At 36.8% G+C, this 23,110-nt stretch overlaps 1 protein-coding gene across 1 annotated transcript in view; it reads left to right on the top strand.

Moving 5' to 3' along the window:
- Positions 1-2,476: 2,476 nt before the first annotated feature.
- Positions 2,477-23,110, top strand: part of LOC126818138 (dmX-like protein 1) — a 38,163-nt gene continuing 17,529 nt past the window's right edge. The window contains exons 1-2 of the mRNA XM_050545355.1: positions 2,477-2,648; positions 17,841-17,966. Of these exons, the coding sequence (XP_050401312.1) occupies positions 2,562-2,648; positions 17,841-17,966 (213 nt within the window). The 5' untranslated portion in view covers positions 2,477-2,561. The remainder of the gene's footprint in view (positions 2,649-17,840; positions 17,967-23,110) is intronic.

The raw sequence follows: 23,110 nt of genomic DNA, 5'->3' as shown, positions 1-23,110 counted from the left end.
CCCCCCTCTACTATGTAGCTATTTTCCCCCAGGTCATCTTCTACTTTATGGCTATTTTCCCCGAGGTCATCGTCTACTTTGTGGCTATTTACCCCGAGGTCATCGTCTACTCTGTGGCTATTTGCCCTGAGGTCATCGTCTACTCTGTTGCTTTTTGCCCCGAGGTCTTCAACTCTGTGGGTATTTTCCCCGAGGTCATCTTTTACTCTGTGCCCCGAGGCAACCCTCTACTCTGTAGACATCATTTTCCGCGGATTCAACCCGTCTCTTACCGATGAATGAAAACAAAATGGAAGGGGTTGTAAGAAATACCGGAAGGACAACAATCCAAATGTAACCCAATGAAATGCTGTTCGTGAGTGAGGGAGGGGGCGTGATATGGGCTCATCGGTTCCTCTCGGAATCTTTATATTTGATCAAGCCCACATTCACTGCGTTTTACGCGACAGAGGGAGAGAGAGAGCGAGAGAGATGGGGTTTAACGTCCACTCGACACAAACTACGTCATTTCGGGACAAACAAATGGTTCAATTTTATTTCAATCATTCGCTTGCGCGTAGGGGTCTTTAGCAGTGGGAGGACACGGAGAAAACCCACGAGGTTAGACAGGCGACCCTTCTCCTTGTCACGTACAATCGGAGAATCAAAACCCCGCCAGTTGACCCAATGACGGACCGTATGATACAGCGCGTACGTGCTAACCATTCGGTCATTCAATCCACCTTTACGCGACAGACATCTGTTATGGGGAGGGGTGATTGGTGTTACGGGCCCTGGGGCCCATGCCTCACGAAATATAGGTTGTATTGTAAACCCTGTGGCCTACTGCTGACAGATCACTCGGGGGATTAAACTAGGGGGTATAATGTTAAACATCCTCGAAACATTTGCGATAATTTAAGAAATTCATTTATGAAAATTTCTATTTGTTTAGCAGCTAGGGATCACCTTGATAGAAATCTTTTAAAAAATAGAGATCGACCTTTACATTTATTCCTACGTGACGTAAGCGCAGTGGGGGGGGGGGGCACCTCACGCAAACAAAATCGGTAAGAGAAACTTGCGGACAACAAAAACTACATACACATTACTTAGAGAGAGAGAGAGGGGAGAGAGAGAGAGAGAGAGAGATTAGGTTTAAAGTTCACTCGACACAAACTAGATCATTTCGGGACTAACATATGGTCCAATTTTATTTCAATAATTCTCTTGTGCGTTTTGGGGTCTAAGCATTGAGAAGAAACCAGAGGACCCAGAGAAACCCACGAGGTTGGACTATAAACAATTTGCGATAATTTGACCAGTCACTTAGCAGCTAGCGATCACCTAGAGCGCGGGAGGGGGGGGCGGAGGGCACAACACGCAAGAGAAACATTGAAAGAAATAAACAAAAAAATATCAAATGTTACGCATATTCATTAGCAAATTGATAATCGCCTAGAAAATTCTGTCAACAGTCCGACGCGCTACTCAACATCAGCCAACTGCTGCCCGGAGTGCAGATCGCTTGTAAACATGGTTGAGGTCGATGTCATTACTGCTGTATCCTATTAAAACTTTTAGCGTCATAGATTTTTTTATAAAAAAATGGTAAACTGTTAGCTGAAATATGAGTACGTTCGAATGTTGATGTATGTAGAGAAAGGCCCACGTTTAAATGGTTTTTATATGCAGAGAAATATTTTACATGGGAACAAAAAGTGAACGAAATCCAATACGACGAAAACAAGGGAAGAACAGAGCCTATATATGAGGGATATTTTGTCCGGACAGCGGCACTATCGCCTACTCTTATATTGAATTCCAACTGTCAATGGATATTTTACGTACACGCAAATGTGTACACGGGATCACGGTTTAATCGTCCCCTCCGAACGACTAGACAGCTGTCCTTGTCAAGCCCTCCGACCTGCATCACTGACAAGGGGAACCACGCCGGAAAATCTGGATAAACTTTCTCGGCCAATGCAGGGATCGAACACCCGACCTCCAGGCTAGCGAGCCAGCGTCTTACCCACTTAGCCACCGTGATCCCCCAATTATAATAATAATATAATAGGTCTTAAAAAAAAAAAGTCTTAGATATAGTTGAATAATGTATTTATTTGTCTTTACGTGATAAAATATATTTAGAATGTAAACAAAAGAAGATTGTTGAATAAATAAAGAGGCTTGCTTTCTCTTCTAATTAATGAGTATTGATTAATTTTATTAATCAATGTATCGTTCGATTGATGACACTCGAATATCCAAAACTAGAGTTGTTCCCCTTACACCAGACGTGCCTTAATGTGGACATTTTAACCCTCGATTTTGCAGTGAATGATTTGCTACTTGCATATTATTCGTTTCCTAATCGTATTTCTTATTTTAAGTATTCTATATTTGCTCTGAAAATCATAAATTATGTCCGATGAGACGTTTTCATATATATTATCCTTTGGTTTAGAGATTACACCATAAGCAATATGGCGTCGATTGGATCGGAGGAGGTTGTCATCACGTCAATATGTAATTATTGAATACGCTAGAATACTGACAGATATTTTTTATTGGAAATAATGAACCGGCACCAAGTTTTAACGGGTGCCTGTAACCTGGGCGACCATTGCTACGCTGTAGGAAGTGTCGAGGGAATCCATTTTACGGTAAGTTCTGCATTTTGTTGACATCACGGTGATCGACATTTTTCAGTTTCTATCTGTCGTCTGCAGTTGTGGTATGTTCCTATATCTAGATAATGTAAGGTCATAATACATACGGAAATATTTTAGTAGAATTTAAATCTATATACATATAGATAAAGACACTTGTTCTTCAGAAACAATAAATAATTTTTATTTTAAGAGTAGTGTTTGGGTTAGTTTTTTGTTTGTAAATTTTATGCCCGACATTTGAGTATGAGTTAACGTAAGGTAGTGCACGAGACAGGATATGGTCTTCTACATGTAGGTTGAATGATTATTTACACCAAGTATGATTATTCCGTTTTATTTATTTTGTAAGACATAACTGTGTGAACAATTATCAAAAGAGTTAAGAAAAACTAAGTCCGAAATAAATTGTATGAATTATTGAATATAAAATAATTATACATATGTATTTTGCCATCATTATATTTAATATTAATGGGTCTGTTAGAGTTTATGCTATTCATTAATCTACATCTATATACGTTTATGTCAGTAATTGGGGTCAGTTGATTGATTATGATTTCAACTGACAGACACATTGACATACACACATAGCCTATAGATGTATTCATGAATTCATATTATACACACATGATGTCATACACATAATGTATCATTCCAGTCATATGTATCATGTATGTCATACACATATAGTGTCATACACGTACATGTATAATGTCATACACATACCAAGCTATACAGGCATTCATGTTTGATGTGACTCCCATTTTTGTGTTATAGGTTTTAATCTTAAATACCTGACCCTGACCATCACCTTCACCCTAACCTTAGTAGAAAGTAGGAAGTTCCATGTGGACACAGTACGGACGACTAACCGTTAGTTTTTCGGTGTAAAAGTGATGGAAATAGAAAAGGGAGTCGGATCAAACATGATCGCCACTATACACATACCATGCTATACACATATCTTGGCTACGTCATACTTGTGCACATGACATGATTTCATAATATACATTTAGATAATTAATACATTTAGATAATTAATTCGAAAAATGGGCCTGACAAGGACAGCTGTCTAGTCGTTCGGATAGGACGAAAAACCGAGGTCCCGTGTACACATTGGCGTGCACGTAAAAGATCCCTTGGCAGTTGGAATTCGATATAAGAGTAGGCCTTAGTGCCGCTGCCCGGGTAAAACTTCCCTCATAGCACACTGTATGGCGTATTCCTGTCTTCATTAGCCCAGTTTAGTAGCAGAACAGTAGGACGTTAAACCCCATTTCATTTCAATTCGAAAAATACTCTGTGTTTAGAGGTTTCTTAAAGATTGATACACATGTGTATTAAGGCTGTTCTTTTGGTGCATATACGTGTATAATTTATTCCACACTTTTGTACAAGTGTAGGCCAAGACTCTTTCTCTATGGGGAGCCACAGTGGCTATGTGGCCAGAACGTTGGCTCGCTTTCCTGGAGGTCCCATGTTCGATTTCTGCGTTGGCCGAGAAGTTTGTCGTGGTTCCCCTTGTAAGTTGTGTAAGACAGAAGACCTGGCATGGGACAGTGTTTAGTCGTTTTGATAGGACAAAAAAACGAGGTCCCATGCACAAAGTGATGTACATGTAAAAGAAACCACAGTTGCAATTCAATGTAAGAGTAGGCCGTAGTGCATGGTGTATGCCCTTCTTCATTATCCCAGTCAGAGCGGGGGGTGGGGTGGGATGGCTGAATGGTTAGCACGTGCGCGCGCTGTATCATAAAGTCTGTCATTGAGTCAACTGGTGGGGTTTCGATTGCCCGGTTGTACGTGAGTAATGTCACCTGTCCAACCTTGTGGGTTTTCTCTGGGTCCTCCGGTTTCCTCCCACTGCTAAAGACCCCTACTCGTAAGCGAATTATGGAAATAAAATTGAACCATATGTTAGTCCCAAAATGACCCAGTTTGTGTCGAGTGGACGTTAAACCCCATTTATCTCTCTCTCTCTCCAGTGAGAGCAGAACAGTTGGATGTTATACACCATTACATTTCTTTTTGTTTCAATTTATTTTGGGTACAGTACAAACTACCCTGTTACTATTGATTACTATGAAAAGATATGTAGTTTTAATATACCGGTACTTCATGTATGATGACACCTTTTAAAAAAAAAAAAAAAATCAAATTATCGAATGAAAGATATAGAGGATTTTTGTCGTTTTGTCGTGAATAACATATTTTATTTCATCGAGAAGCAAGAAAACTTATATTTTCACTCATGCTACGCATTCGTGAAAATATAAGCGTTTTCTTGCTTAGAGATGAAATAAAATATGTTATTCACGACAAAACGACAAATGTTCTATTTATTTTATGATTTTACAATCATTTTAGGTAAAAACAACGCTAGCCAGTGGAATAACACTTTTATTTCACTGATAAAACGCTGTATTCCACTACTGATCATAAAATAAAGAAAGTTATCTTTAAAAATGCAGTTATCAAATCTGACCGATATAGTTGTTTATTACTAGAGTATAGGCCTATAATAGTATACTGGATGCTGTGTCAAAAAACCCCATAAAATTGTTTTGTTTTAAGTTAAAAAGTGTGAAAAATGGTGTGAAGATACTATGAATTATGCAATCGGATTAAAACACAGATCCTATTTCGTTTTGTTTTTTAAAGTTCAAAATTTCGTTTTACTTGTCTATACTACACTAGGATCTGGAAGAGTTGTTATATTCAAATTTGAAAACAATGTCCATTATTATTATTATTATAATTATAATACAATGGACGACTCTATGTTCCAGGCCATCGATAATTCTAGACCAATCAAAACTAAGATAATTGTAATAGTTTTGTCAACATACATGCCTTACACATGACATGCCTGAATGTAGCTTTAGGGTGTTTAAATAAGACCAGCAAAATTGTTACAATAATAAATAAAGTCTCGATTATCCATTTTTAAATTAAATGGCAATCATGTTTCAATATGTTCAAATTTGACAAATTCACAACCATCCATGACCTAGAGAGTTGATTACCGACGTGTCGCCTTTTCCTATTAATAAAGACCTGCAATACATGTACAGTCCTTCACGTTTAAGGGGAGCTTTTGCTCCCGACACACGTCAGCTTTTCTTTGAAGGACTTATTAAAGACTCCTGCAAATGAGCTAAATCGCTCTCCTAAATATTGAGATTAATAAACTACTTTCAGTTTTTGTTTACTTTTAAACTGCATATATTCAAGGTATCAGGAGCTTTTTATGGCTCCCGCACAATTTTATAAACATGAAGGAAGGGCAATAGTCTGACTAGCCCTTACATAATGCATCTTTAATGATATAGGATATCACGTGACAAGGAGTAGGGTCGCCAGGTCCTCCGGTTTCCTCCCACTGCTAAAGACCCCTACGCGCAAGCGAATTATGGAAATAAAATTGAACCATATGTTAGTCCCGAAATGACCTAGTTTGTGTCGAGTGGACGTTAAACCCCATTTCTCTCTCTCTGATAAAGGATATCAGTTCCCAGATTCTATCCACATGCACATTTTTTCCACCAAGCGATTTTCTGATTTATTGTCTGTCATCTTAATATGCAGCTTGAGGATATTTTTTTAAACCAGTGAATTGCTTGGGTGCTATTCAAGGAATGTCAGAATTGTGAGGCTAATGTATTATTTATTTAAAGATAAAGAGCTGACAGTTCGGACTATTATACCGGTAGTTAAAAACTACATAATGGAAAGAGAATATCTTCATTCTGAGCAACGTTATAGCTGTTTGGATAATAGCAATGTCTTGATTTTTACGACCATAAACAAAGTCTTGATTCTCCATTTCTTAATTAAATCCTTAACTGCCAATCATGTTTAAATTAGTTGAAAATCTCGCGCATCCAATGGCATCAAGAGTTGATTATAGTCTTGACAATTTAATAAATGTCTAATTGATAATTTATATAACATTTTAACTCTTGCATAATGTATCTTTTTAACCATTTTATAGTAATTGTAATGTTCAGTCTCATACATTGTTTCATTTTAGTGATATCAGCAGTTCCTCACATTTATGAAATCATGCGGGAGCCATTAAAAGTGGCTTTCAATTTCATAAATGATAAAAAAGCTACTGTAAAACACTTTTCTTAATTATATTGTGAGAGTAATTCTAACTTTTTATGAATTAAAGAGAGCTTTAGTCTTGTTAATATTCTCTTTACAAATGTTTATGTTCTTATGGAAAATAATGGTGTACATTAGCATTCGATATCAGCATGAAAACGTGGGCAATCTGGTGAATATGGTAGCATTTGAATTATCATCATGGAAACTGATACCTCGAACGTATGTAGTTTGAAAATAAACAAAAACTGAAAGAAGTTTATTAATCTCAATATTTAGGAGAACGATTTAGCTAATTTGCGGATGTCCTTATTAATGACTACTTCTAAAGAAAGTCAAGGTGAGCCGAGAAGCAGAGAGAGAGAGAAATGGGGTTTAACGTCCACTTGACACAAACTAGGTCATTTCGGGACTAACACATGTGCACGTAGGGGTCTTTAGCAGTAGGAGGAGCCGGAGAAGACCCACGAGATTGGACAGGCGACCCTACTCCTTGTCCCGTACAACCGGGGAAGCAAAACCCTGCTAGTGCGCACATGCTAACCATTCGACCATCCCCCCCCCCCTATAAAAACTACAATATTGTTAAAGATGAAACTCCAAGATTACCAGTCCAGAAATGGTTTAATTTGATATTTGAGCAAAAAAACGCCAATGACACATGGTTATTGTAAGTTTTACCTTTTTTATCCGCCCACAATTAAAGTAGCTAAGTCTATAACACAGTATCACACACAGTCTTCGACATTAAAAAACACGAGTTATTTGTCAATTTAAATCAACATTGATGTTATGATCTTACCTGAAAAAGATGGGTTTCTGATATCCAATATTTAAAGATACATTATGTAAGATTTAGATAAAGAGCTGGCCATTCTTGCTATAATAGTTCAAAAATAGATCATGTAAAATGAATAATTTAAAAATTTCATTTAAATTACTCTATTGTGAGCGAAGATATTAGCCTTTGAAGGTTTGACAAGTCGTGTGCAATAATTTCAACCACCGTACTGGTTGTTCGAAGCTAAGTCTCGCTCCTTCATTTTTAGATTAAATCAAAATATGTCTGAACGATTCTAATCTATTTAATATCGGAGAAATCTGATGCCATCGAGAGTTGATTATGGCCTGGATCAGTTAATTAATGTCTAATTAATAATTTAGAAAACATTTCAGGCCTAAAGAATGACCTGCAATAGGCAGATTTAGCTCTTGCATAATGTATGTTTAAGACAAAATAAACATTTCACCATTGGTACACGATTTTACGTTTCAGTGCCATTTGTAACAAAGGACTAGACATATTCCATGAGTCATGTCAAGCGGTGACACTATATTCTTAGCTGGAATAACCAGACGCTAGAGATTGTCATTCGATCAAGACTTCTAGTGTATTTCGCCGAACATAACTGATTTGAAAGACGGAAATGATTGAATGTAAATCAGTTTATATACATTCATATTACATTATTATATGTGCTGCGACCCATTTGTGTCAATTTCTAGGTCCCAAATATTAACGATTTAGCTCCTTTAAATGGGGAATTCCTGGGAAACTGTCTCGATTAAAACCAGGATCGATCCTAATACGTCTTTGCTAGTGAGACAGCACCTTACTCACTGAGCCACTACCTGAAACTGAAAGAGAGAGAGAAATGGGGTTTAACGTCCACTCGACACAAACTAGGTCATTTCGGGACTAACATATGGTTTTTAATTTTATTTCAATAATTCGCTTGCGCATAGGGATCTTTAGCAGTGGGAGGAAACCCGGAGGACCCGGAGAAAACCCACGAGGTTGGACAGGCGACCCTACTCCTTGTCACGTACAACTGGGGATTCGAAACCACACCAGTCGACTCAATGACAGACTTTATGATACAGCGCGCGCACGCTAACCATTCAGCCATCCAACCCCCCTACCTGAAACTGAATTAAACATACACATGTTGTACAACTTTTATAATGCAACATGTATTAATTCTCTGGAACATAAAACATTTGTTTCGACAGAGTGAGGATTTTTAAAGTCACAATTTTATTGCGTAACCATGGGGATATAAGATGTAGGTACAACTCCTTCGTACAGTTCAAGTTTGACCCTTGTACCCTGTGAACTTGCGGTTGCGTTATTTCAAACAAAATTGTAGGAGTACCTTACATAACCTGTTGCCCAAAGTTTTTACTCTGCCATTGTGACAGGGTCTGCTAGAGATCAAGCAAGACATAAACAACACCTCAACAGCAACACCTGTATCAGGGTCCACATGGGTTCCTTATTCCTGACTGGTGTTTGTCGCTGACTATGGTCGACTGTTGAACCAATTTTGACTCAATGCAACTACTTGAATTTTACCCATTGTGATTACATGTATGTTTCACTGGGTTTATGGTGTCTCTTTAGTTTTGATCAACCTGGTGGGTTTTCTCTGGGTCCCCCCGTTTCCTGCCACTGCTAAAGACCCCTACCCGCAAGCAAATTATTGAAATAAAATTGAACCATATGTTAGTCCTGAAATGACCTAGTTTGTGTCGAGGGGACGTTAAACCTTTCTTTTTCTCTCTTCTCTCTCTCGGTCTCTAGTTTTGGCAAGGATATCAATGTGGATATAGATTAGAGAGGCTTAGTTGAATCATATCGTTTGTTGTTTAATACTACAGCAGTTCAGTTGAAACATATAATTTGTTTGATAAAAGTGAAGCCTTGTTAAAACATTCCTCATCAGTTGTTGTATTTCATAGAATCATATCCAGTGTATTTACCATATGTCAATATATGTTTTTAAGGAAGACATGTTTTAAACAGGAGATGATTTAATAAATTTTTGCAAATGGTATTTACATTTACATGTAGTAATTGTTTGAGAAGCCTGGTCGAAATGTTGTTCATCAATAAACGGAATTGTATTTCTTGAAATTGTAAGGGAGTTGGGTAGCTGAATGGTTTAATGCATATTGTTAGCTCATAAGGTCTGTCATTGAGTCAAGTGCCGTGGTTTCGATTCCCTGCTTGTGTGTGACAAGGAGTAGGTCGTCTGTCTAACCTCATGGGTTGTATCCAGGTCCTCCGATTTCACCTCACTGCTAATTGAACCATATGTTAGTCCCCAAATGATCTAGTTTGTGTCAAAGGGACGTTAAACCCCATTTCTTTCTCTCCCATTCCATTAGAGTCATGTCCTGTATATGTTTTAGGGAGCCACGGTGGGTAAGCCGCTAGCTCGCTGGCCTTGAAGGTCACATGTTCGATCCTTGCATTGCCCAAGAAAGTTCATCAGGATTTACCGGCTTGGTTTCCCCTTATCAGCAGGGCAGGACAGAGGGCCTCACGGTAGCTCGCTGGCCTTGGAGATCACATGTTCGATCCCTGCATTGCCCAAGAAAGTTCATCAGGATTTTCCGGCTTGGTTCCCCCTTATCAGTAGGGCAGGACAGAGGGCCTCACGACAGCTGTCTAGTTGTTTGGATGGGACAAAAAAATATGAGGTCCTGTGTATACATTAGCGTGCAAATAAAGATCTCTTAGTAGTTGGAATTCAATATATAAGAATAGGCCATAGTGCCGCTGCCCGGGCAAAATTTCCCTCATAGCACACGGTATGGCGTATGTCCGTCTTCAAAAGCCCAGTCAGAGCAGAAGGATGTTAAACCCCACTTCGTTTCATGTATATGTTTTAAGTACACGTAACTGTATAATTATTGATGTCGTTGTTTGTAATTAATCTCTCCCTCAGTTGTAATTAATACAGATGGTTTTCATCTTGTCTTTCTCTCAGAATCAATCAATAAATTACAAGTTAAATACCACCTCAGGTTAAATACACGTTATGCTTCCCTGCCACTAGAAAATCTTTATTGTACTAAGATTGAGATTTGAATGGCGTGGCATAATATTTCTATAAATTCCCTTCCTGGCTAAAGAAATTATCAATTGCTGGATGATTCGTCCCTATTGATTAATTGAAGGTCGTTGAAAGTGAAAGCTACCAGCTTCGAGTCAAGGGGATTGTGAGTAAAGCCATGCTGACTATGTTAGCATAGTTGAATAGACTTGGAACTCGGAGAGCGGGAGAGACAGTGAGATAGAGAGTGTGCTGTTATTCAGTTGTACATTAGTTAAGTTAAGATCTGAGTCCACCCACCCCCGCATAAACATTGGAATATTATGTTAGCTACACAGTAGCATAGACTTGGCACATCAAGAGGTCTTCATTGGGTCAAGTGGCGTGATTTTCATTCCCCGCTTGTACATGTACGTACGTGACAAGGAGTAGGGTCGCCTGTCCAACCTCAAAGGTTTCTCCGGGCTCCGAGTTCACAAAGCATTCTCAGACTTAAGTTAAGAATTTACTCAAAATTGTTGGCCTTATTTTTACTCAAATATAGCTTTTTATAAAACTTTTGTTGTTTTAATGTATCAAATATATCAATAAGAAATGGTGTGTAAAGTTTTATGTTTCTGGATCAAGGATATTTCTCATAAACAGTGATTGAAAGTTGAGTAAATTCTTAACTTAAGTCTGAGAATGCTTTGTGAACTCGGGGCCGGGTCCTCCGGTTTCCTCCCACTGATAAAGACCCCTACGCGAAAGCGAATTATTGAAATGAAGTTGAACCATGTGTTAGTCCTGAAATGATCTAGTTTGTGTCAAGTGGATGTTAAACCCCATTTATCTCTCTATGTCTCTCTCTTGAAGATCAAGAGAGAGTGAAAGAGAGAGAGAGAGAGAGAGGGAGAGAGAAAGTTTTGTTAAGAGGAGAGTCTGTGGTCACACACAGGTTGGCATATTGTTTCAGACCTGTAGCATAGTACACCTCTGTAGCATAGTACACCTGTAGCATAGTACACCTGTAGCATAGACTCGACTGCAGTCGGATAAAGGCGAGAGAGAAAGTTCTGTTATATGATGGTAGAATAGTTAATAAGTTAATACCCAGATTCAAGTTGAAAGAGAGAGAGAAATGGGGTTTAACGTCCACTCGACACAAACTAGGTCATTTCGGGACTAACATATGGTTTAATTTTATTTCAATAATCCGCTTGCGCGTAGGGGTCTTTAGCAGTGGGAGGAAATCGGAGAACCCGGAGAAAACCCACGAGGTTGGACAGACGACCCTACTCCTTGTCACATACAACCGGGGATTCGAAACCACACCAGTTGACTCAATGACAGGCTTTATGATACAGCGCGCACATGCTAACCATTCTGCCATTCGGATTGTGGTTAAAGGCATGCTGACTTGGCACTCAGGAGAGAGAGAGAGAGAGTGCTGTTGTTCATCAGTTGTAGAATAGTGAAGTTAATACCCGAGTCCGCCCCCACACAAACCATTGGTATATTATGAATAAGTGAGGTAATCAATACTAAGAGTATTGATAAGGGAGAGAGGGAGATGGCTGTACATTTATACCGGTAGTACGAGCAATCCATCTATATTTGTTAATAATGTTAGTAAGGGTGAGAGATAAAGATGACTTTATGTTTATACCATCAATCGGTTTGCTATTGTTCTAGTGTATATATATAGAAAAAGATAAAGATAAAAAAATCTAGTCCATTTATTTCTGGATACTATAATTGCTAATCAATGTCTTGTTGAATCGTTCTACTGTTTTAAAGTTGATGGTGGTTTTCTCTTAAAACGTCCAGATTCTTCCAAGACTGGGGTAATAAATCATAAAAAGTTCCAACATGTTTTCCATTCCCCAGACCGACATATGTCTGAAAATATCGATCATAGCGCACTGAGGATGTGTTTCGTAATTTATCATGTATTAAAGGTACATTCCCATAAAAGTATTTATACGGTAAAGTTATTGTTATTTCTAATAAAAGTGTTTATAGGGTATAGTTATTGTTATTTCTAATAAAAGTGTTTATAGGGTATAGTTATTTCTAATAAAAGTATTTATAGGGTATAGTTATTTCTAATAAAAGTATTTATAGGGTATAGTTATTTATAATAAAAGTATTTATGAGGTATAATTATATCTAATAAAAGTATTTATAGGGTATAGTTATTTCTAATAAAAGTATTTATAGGGTATAGTTATTTCTAATAGTTATTTCTAATAAAAGTATTTATAGGGTATAGTTATTTCTAATAAAAGTATTTATAGGGTATAGTTATTTCTAATAAAAGTATTTATGAGGTATAATTATATCTAATAAAAGTATTTATAGGGTATAGTTTTATTTCTAATAAAAGTATTTATAGGGTATAGTTATTTCTAATAAAAGTATTTATAGGGTATAGTTATTTCTAATAGTTATTTCTAATAAAAGTATTTATAGGGTTTAGTTATTTCTAATAAAAGTATTTATAGGGTATAGTTATTTCTAATAAAAGTATTTATAGGGTATAGCTTTATTTCTAATAATAGTATTTATAGGGTATAGTTATTTCTAATAAAAGTATTTATAGGGTATAGTTATTTCTAATAAAAGTATTTATAGGGTATAGTTATTTCTAATAAAAGTATTTATAGGGTATAGTTATTTCTAATAAAAGTATTTATAGCGTATAGTTATTTCTAATAAAAGTATTTATAGCGTATAGTTATTTCTAATAAAAGTATTTATAGCGTATAGTTATTTCTAATAAGAGTATTCATACGGTATAGTTATTTCTAATAAAAGTATTTATAGGGTATAGTTTTATTTCTAATAAAAGTATTTATAGGGTATAGTTATTTCTAATAAAAGTATGATAAATTTGTTAGATATGGAAAGTATAAACATTATCACCATTTTTATACAGGACCTGCACACAATTGATAATCAAAAACAAAGAATGAGTGTGCTATGAGGGAAATTTTGTCAGGACAGCAGCACTACAGCCTACTCTTATATTGAATTCCAACTGCCAAGGGATCTTTTACGTGCATATTAATATGTACATGTGACCTCAGTTTTTCGTGCCATCCGAAGGTCTATACATTGTCCCTTGCCAGGTCCTCGGTTCTGCACCACTGACAAGGAGGAACCACACAGAAAAACTCTGAAGAACTTTCTCAGCCAACGCAGGGATCGAACACCCGACCTCTCGGTTAGCGAGCCAGCGTCTTACTCACTGAGCCACCGTGACTCCCAGAAAACAATCAGCTTTGAATCACAGTTGTTATGGCAATGTGTAGTAACACATTTATCCAACAAGACTGATTAATAGTAAAATAGTTTGACTGGAGAAATTAAATCATTTAATCAATTTTACATGCCATAAAAATATATCTCCTGGTATATAATATTGAATATATTTAATTAGGATATAATATCCAACTAGAGCTATCACTGAACATTGAATTTAAATATTCAATACAATTTATAAAATTTGATTGTGTTAAAGATACATTATGGGAGATTCGGTAACGAGTTGGCATTTCTTACTATAATAGTTAAAAACTAGATAATGTAAAGGTAATTTGCTGAAAATTTCATTCAAATTGATCCACTATGAACCGAGAACTAAGAGACTGAAATTTCCCGCTAGCCTCGGTCATCATTACTAAAGTCAGTACAATAAACAGCATAGTCTCGATTATCCATTTAATCATTAAATCGAGAAGAAAAGTTGAGCAGTAAATCGGCTCACAAACCACTAAAGATCGCAGGCTAGCGCTGCCATCTAGAGTTGATTATGGCCTGGATAGGTTAATTAATGTCTAATTAATAATTTAGATAACATTTCAGGCCTAAAGAAAGACCTTCAATAGACAGATTTAGCTCTTGCATATGTATGTTTAATAAAGTGACAAGAAAATATTTCTGCCAAGCATAACACTTCGGTGAAGACATTAAAGATACATTCATTTGACAGTCAACAAGTTAACTAGAAAATAGATTTATATTCCAAGTACAGAGAACAATATATTTGTTGTGAATATGTATTAAAATAAAATTGATTTAAATGTTAGTTCAGAAAAGACTTAGTTTGTGTCTAGTGGATGTTCTATACCAAATGTAAACAGCGCAACGTCCGCTAATGTGACGTCACGATGAATAGCCAATAAAAATTCCACACCGTTCGATCTATTTTTAGCTGTGGTTCGAGATCTAACTTGATAGAAAACTGCAGTCACGAGAACACTTGAAAGAGACAAAACAATAAATTCCTACTTTCGATTATGCCGTGGATTACGCAGGTATACAATGGCGATTTCAGTGTCATCATCGGCAAATCGCTGTCGTGATATTCTTAAATAAATTACCACGGCTAAAGATACCGTAGTTATTATTTATTTTCTATGACAATTTCGCTAAATACTACGGCAATTTCCCTGGGTGCCATCATGAATTTTGACCCTTGTATACATTGGCATGCATGTAAAAGATCCCTTGGCAGTTGGAATTTGCCTGGGCAAAATTTCCCTCATAACACATTGTTTGGTGTATGCCTTTCTTTATTAGTCCCGTCGGAGCTGAACAGTAAGACGTTAAACCCCATTTCATTTCATTTTGGTAGGGGGGTTGGATGGCTGAATGGTTAGCGTGCGCGCGCTGTATCATAAAGTCTGTCATTGAGTCGACTGGCGTGGTTTCGAATCCCCAGTTGTACGTGACAAGGAATAGGGTCGCCTGTCCAACCTCGGGGGTTTTCTCCGGGTCCTCCGGTTTCCTCCCACTGCCAAAGACCCCTATGCGCAAGCGAATTATTGAAATAAAATTAAACCATATGTTAGTCCCGAAATGACCTAGTTTGTGTCGAGTGGACGTTAAACCCCATTTCTCTCTCTCTCTTTCATTTTGGTATTTTGTAAATATTCATTGTCCATATGCTGATTACACTATTTTGCCATATTACACTATTTTGCCTATACCGTTTTTTTTTTAGGACTTCGAATTTCGTCTAATGGTTTGGATTGTTCGTACTTAGTTTTATTTTATTTATATTTATTAATAATCATCAAGTTGCACTAAAATGACCTAATTAACCTAAAGGAAGTATACCATGTACCTTTAAATGATATTACCTGAAGAAAAAACCCCACAGTTTTAGTAGATTTATAGCTGATTCATCAATTGTCACCTAGGAAAAACGTTACCTTATGCTGTTTACACATAAATAAAATGGACAAAAAATTAAATGAAAGTTGACTAAATTTTGGGAGTAGATCATGATTGAGCATAATAAAACATGACAGATAAAGATATGTTATTATAATAATAATAAACATAAAATAACATAAAATTAGGTCATATGATAACTTGAGTCAATAGATACATTTTGACTTTTGACTTAAAAACAAAACCCATTAGTTCTGTGAAAAATGGTACACACAAATTACACAGACATGCAATAAACAACAACCATATGTACATATCAAATCAGTTGAATGGATTCCAGTATACCATGTTTAATAATAATACTTATATCACAGCAATTAGACCATGTTTCATAACACATATATCACAGCCAATAGACCATGGTTGATAACACTTATATCACAGCCAATAGACCATGGTTGATAAAACTTATATATATATATATCACTGTCAATATACTATGTTTAATCAAATAGATTTCATTGTCATTGTACCATGTTTAATAAGACCCAGATCGCAAATGATAACGATGGCTCTATACAATGCACAAGGATAATATACATGAAACAACTAGTCAAAATCATAGTAACAAAACAAACCGGGGGGAACTACATGGCAGTTCAAAAACATATACAATGACATTAAATTAACATAACAACATATTACAAAAATCAATTATTATACATATCAATTGGCATCTATTTCATAATTTGGTTTGATTTATATTAAACATAAATTATGCAAGAGCTAAATCTGTCTATTGCAGGTCTTTCTTTAGGCCTGAAATGTTATCTAAATTATTAATTATACATTAATTAACCTATCCAGACCATAATCAACTCTAGATGGCATCGCTAGCCTGCGATCTTAAGTGGATTGTGAGCCGATTTACTGCATAACTTTCCTTCTCCATTAACCGATTAAATGGATAATCGAGACTATGCTGTTTAACGTACTGACTTTAGTAATGATGATCGAGGCTAGGTGGAAATTTGATTCGCTTAGTTCTCGGTTCATAGTGGATCAATTTGAATGAAATTTTCACCAAATTGCCTTTACATTATCTAGTTTTTAACTATTATAGTGAGAACTGCCAACTTGTTTTCAAATCTCCCATAATGTATCTTTAATATGCAAAATATATAAATTAGAATATTGAATAATTATTTTAATTAATTGTGATGATAGAAGGCGCAGTTCTCTTGCTGGACACTTCACAGGCATTGAAAATAAGCAGGATGAAAAAAAACGCCTAGAAAGTCATAAAACTTTATTACAAATAAATTTCAACGGAAGAACCATCCGACGATGCATACTTTCACCAGGAATGACCCACGTTTCGCATTTCCTTTACACTACATTTAATAATATCGCAGTCCTCTATGCCATAGACAAGTTGTTTTGACGATGTGGTGTGAACAAACACGTGATTGTTTTACGCTCAGAGTATCATGGCAAGACGCACGTGTAAATACTACTCAGGTCGTCTAACCACTGCGAAATCATTCTACCATGAAATGTAACGTGAGGGTCAGAAAGGGATAAATGAAAGAGCAGAAAGTATTTGTCACTTTTCGGTTGAAACGACTCGATAATACATGTAATTACTATTTTTCACATTTTGCTTCACAGCCAATATACCATTTTTAATAACACTTATATCACAACAAATATACCATGTTTAATATCACTTGTATCACAACCAATATACCATGTTTAATATCACATATATCACAGTCAATATACCATTTTTAATAACGGTTGTATCACAACCAATATACCATGTTTAATATCACATATATCACAGTCAATATACCATGTTTAATATCACATATATCACAGTCAATATACCATGTTTAATATCACATATATCACAACAAATATACTACATGTATCTTTTATAACACTTATATAAGTGCTAGAAGAAAGTGTTTTAGTGCATGTTTTATGATATTTAAGGTGGTGGTATCGTGCAGGACCACCATTTTAGATCTGACCGTTATTTATTGTTGTATTATGATTATTTCAGGCCTATGCTGCAGGATGTAATATTGTGATATTAGCCAGTAATTTTGAACGTGTTCAGATTATACCAGGTGTTACTCATGGTAATATTAAAGTCAGTTGTATTGATTGTTCTTCGGATACAGGAAAGGTGAGTAAAGTCAATATGCATCATCATTTGCTATCATGATAGGTTCCCACTATCATGATATTCGTGCTATGATTGAAATCGTGGTTTTAATCGTGGAGGTCTTGTCATATATTGAGGCCTGTTGTAGCAATCGTGGTAATCGTATCGAAACGTATCTGCACGTAGAAGGTCGTGGACTCACTAGGGACAATCCTATCGTAACACATCGCACGACAGTGGGCACCAGACATTACTTTGAGAGAATGGACCAATAATTCGTGTTTGTGAAGTCGAAGACTGTGGATGATAATGAGCTGGCGCCTAACACCCTTTAAATATACCTCACAGGGTATCCGATGATAACAGTGGGTTGGTTACAAAATGTGCAGAAATGTAGCTTGAAACAATTTTGTCTTCGAACTCAAAGTTACTTTGATGAAATGAAACGAAACGAAACGAAACGAAACGAAACGAAACGAAACGAAACGAAACGAAACGAAACGAAACGAAACGAAACGAAACGAAACGAAACGAAACGAAACGAAACGAAACGAAACGAAAACGAAAACGAAAACGAAACGAAACGTCCTACTGTTCTGCACCTATACTGGGCTAATGAAGACGGGCATACGCCATACAGTATGCTATGACTGAGGGAAATTTTGCCTGGGCAGCGGCACTATCGCTTACTCTTATATCGAATTCCAACTGCCAAGGGATCTTTTACGTGCATTCCAATGCATACACAGGACCTCGGATGAGACAGCTGTCCTTGTCAGGCCCTCCGTCCTGCATCACTGACAAGGGGGAACCACGCCGGAAAATCTGAATGAACTTTCTCGGCCAGTGCAGGTATCAAAAACTTTGATTAAAATGGTAATTGTGAAAGCAGGACATAAGGCACCTCTGACAGATATTATCAGACACAAATTATAATATATACATCGTGTAATAATCTGACCATGTCTGTGACCAGATAGCTTGTTTCCATGCTTACTGTATGATAATTTGTATGTCCAGACTTGGTAAATAAGTTATTAATCCTTTAGAGACATTGAGTAACTAGATAAAGCAATAAAATATAACACATGCATGGAAAAACCAGCTGCTAATTTATTTGGACGATGTTTTTCGAAGAGTGGAGCCATGGTGGCTAAGCGAGTAAGACGTTGGCTCGCTAGCCTGGAGATCACATGTTCGATCCCTGCGTTGGCCGAGAAAGTTCATTGGGACTCTCCATTGTGGTTCCCTTTTGTCAGTTATGCAGGACAGAGGGTCTGGCAAGGGACAATGTGTAGTCGTTCGGATGGGTAAAAAAAGAGAGTTCCCGTGTACACATTGATGTACACGTAAAAGATCCCTTGGCAGTTGGAATTCAATATAAGAGTAGGCCATAACACCGCTATCCGGGCAAAATTTCCCTCATAGCACACTGTATGACATATGCCCGTCTTCATTAGCCCAGTCGGAGCAGAACAGTAGGACGTTAGACCCCATTTCATTTCATTTCTTTTCGAAGAGTATTCTCTCACTTACTTTTTGAAACGTCACCCAAATAAATAAGTATAAGTAAGTGTTATAGTTTAGTAATTAAATAAGTATAAGCAAGTGTTATATACATGTAGTTTAGTAATTGTGTTCTGTGTTTATGAGTTTAATAGGTGAGTAAAGTTATGTAGATACTTGTCATGGGGTCGCCTGCCCAAAGTCATGTGTTTTCTCCGCATCATCTATTTTCTTCCTTCTGCCAATGAACCAACACACAAGCAAAATTATTGAAATAAAAACGAAAAAGTTATGGGACTGTGAAAAGTATGATATTTTACGATTTGAGGCACATTGAAGTATATAATATTTTTATAGAAACTAATGGGTATTACTTTGTATAAAACCATTGTACAAATTAGTCAGAAATTATAACAATCAGTAGAATTTGACTAAAATCCGTATAGATGAACAAATTTAACCAAAATCTGGGTTTAGTCATCTTAGAATAGAAATCAATCTGATTAAGACACAGATCCTATTTCGTTTCGTTTTTATAGTTCAAAATTTCGTTTTACTTGTCTTTACTACACTAGGATCTGGAAGAGTTGTTATCATTGACGTGTTCTGGATGATGTGAGGGAATAGCCAAAGAAACGGTCTGTTACGGCAAGCTTTAGGCGTGTTTTGCACGGAACTGTTTGTAATCCACTAGTAACTGGCGTCATAGGGTCAAAAGCCGCTCGTATGACCTCTGACGCGACCTACATGTATCGCTACAACTGGTCAGATCTTCATGTAGTATAGGCCATCGAAAGTATAACAAAACAAAACAAAATATAGATCTGTATTGTAATCAGATGGAATAGAAATGCTTTATTTCAGTGTGTAATAATTAATGTTTGCTAGCTTCTTTGTTAACATTATCTCATAATATTACACCACTGAAACCGAATCACCAGCTGTTTATAAGCAAATCCAATTCATTTTATATAATTATATTAGCAATAATATCGAATAATGTTCTTGTGATAGAAATCCTAATTGGAATATCGGTTGCTTTTCAGTTATCATTAAGTTTTTAAATATAGGTGACGTCCAATCTTTAACATGGATCCGGGCCGAACAGAAAACTGACCACATTTCTTAGAATATTCATCCGATTTGAATAGCCGACGTGAACGCGGTTCTAGTGATATAAGATTTATTGAGCTTTATCGAGTTTGATTATGATTGATTAAAAGTAATTCAAGTTAATTATTTGATACGGTAATGAGACGCCGATACGAAGAGCATGTTATGGATATGTTAGTTGTATGTATGGGGTAGTTCAGTTAGTCTTGTATCCGCTCACCACAACATTATGGTATGATGAAAGCCTCAGTATTGTCTGCAATTCTAGTTATATTTACAATTACGTTTTTTTCATTTTGTGAAATGCATATAAATAAATCAGTCATTGATTTTCAAGGCGAGTGATCCCTCATGAGCACCTGCTGCTCACCTGAATGTCGATTGAGGGGAGTTTTTTCCCCCTCCCCTTAAAACTGAAAATAGCTCTCCTTTACATAGTCATTGGGGGTTTATTATCATTTATGAAACCAGGAATGACCCCATTACATGCAGTTATTGATCTTAGAATCATTTCCCATGCACATAACTAATCACTCTCCTTAATATCAGATCACTCTCCTTAATTTCTCAATCACTCTTCTTATCAAAACTGGGAAAGATTTTTGAGGGGAGCGATTTTTTTCAATTCGTTGATTGAGGGGTGCTTTTTTTTTTTGGCTCTCCTCTGAAATACAAACAACGACTGAATAAATGTGGGTGTATCTTGTCTGGCAACCGCTGGTTTCATTTTGTGAAATGCATATAAATAATTGAAACATTTGTAAATAAAGTAATAGGATGATATTGCCATGGGGGAATACATGTACATTGTATATAAGTAACATCCTGTGAAATCATTTTATTGTTTGACAGCTATAACGACGCCCATCAGTAAATATAAATTGAGTCATGGATATATTTTTAAATTCAATAAAATATGAGTAACTATGTATATCTAATAAATTGGTACATAATGTTACGTATGAAAATAATGAAGTTTTAGATCTAAATAAAAAAAACAATGACTGTTGAAATTAGTGTTAAAATAAATGTTTTTTTTCTATCCGAAAAGACCTGGTTTCCTTCTAGTATTAGGTCATATTTTTTTTTCAAGTATTTTTTTATATACAACATTTTAAATGTTATTGTTTTTCTCGTTTTGTTGATAAATTTATGTTTTTATCTAAGTTTATATAGAAAGACATCATGCTGTGTCGAGAGGATAAAAGTCAATTATGAAGGACATAAACAAACATTCCATCGTTTCTGGACAACAAAAACTCAACTGTCATAGAATTTACTTTTATTAAAGTGACAGTTAGCCATTGCATAGTAAAATGTAAATGTTAAGTCAAACAAATATTTGATTTCTATTAGTTTTTCAGTGTTTTGAGTGGCCGAATGTTTTAGATCATACGGTTTAGTGACGTAGTTTCGATTCCTGGCCGGCATGTGACAAAGAGTAGGGTTGCCTGGCCAACTTCATGGGTTTTATCAGGGTTTTAATAGGTTATTAGGTCAATACAGTAATCTATCATTGTTTAATAGTTGAGAGCTGTCTAGTCGGTTGGATGGGGCGGAAAAACGAGGTCCTGCGTATACATTGGCGTTGCACGTATATAAGAGTAGGCTATAGTGCCGCTGCCCAGGCAAAATTTCCCTCATAGCACACTCTATGGCGTGTTCCCGTCTTCATTAGCCCAGTCGGAGCAGAACAGTAGGACGTTAAACCTCATTTCATTTCATTTGTTTAATAGTGGCTAAGTCATTAAGACACTACCTCGATAAAACCAGTTCTTGGGTTCGCTCCCGTTGTTGGCCAAGTCCTCAGGCATATCCGGCATTGTTACCCCTTGTCAGGGATTCTAGATGGAGGGTCTGACAAGGAATGGTATCTAGCCATCCGGATGGGACGGAGAAAAGTAAAACAAATCGGGACAGTTTGAATTTGAGATAAAAGAGTAGGTCGTAGTACTGCTGTCAAGGCAAAATTTCCCTAATAGTAGTCATAGCACACTGTTTGGTCTCTGCCCGTCTGGAGCCACAGTGGTTATGTGAGTAAGGCGTTGGGGCTCGCTAGCTTGGAGGTCGCGGGCACGACCCCGGTGCTGACTGAGAAACGGGGGATCACGTGGCTAAGTGGGTAAGACGCTGGCTCGCTAGCCTGGACATCGGGTGTTCAATCACTGCATTGGCCGAAAAAGTTCATCCAGATTTTCCGGCGTGGTTCCTCCTTGTCAGCTGCATTGATGCAGGACAAAGGGCTTGACAAGGACAGCTGTCTAGTCGTTTGGATGTTACGAAAAACTGACGTCCCGTGTACATATTGGCGTGCATGTTAAAGATCCCTTGGCAGCTGGAATTTGATAAGAGTAGGTTTCCCTCATAGCACACTGTATGGCGTATGTCCATCTTCATTAGCCCAGTCGGAGCAGAACAGTAGGATGTTATACCCCATTTCAATTCATTTCATTTCTATGCCCATCTTTAACCCTTGTGGGTTCACGTCGTGAGAATCACATAGCAGGTATCATGGGGTCCATATGGACCCCAGTTATAATTCAAGT

The sequence above is a fragment of the Patella vulgata genome, chromosome 4, assembly GCF_932274485.2.
Source record: "Patella vulgata chromosome 4, xgPatVulg1.2, whole genome shotgun sequence".
NCBI classification, from domain to species: Eukaryota; Metazoa; Mollusca; class Gastropoda; family Patellidae; genus Patella; species Patella vulgata.
This window is presented reverse-complemented; position numbering and strand designations above follow the sequence as displayed.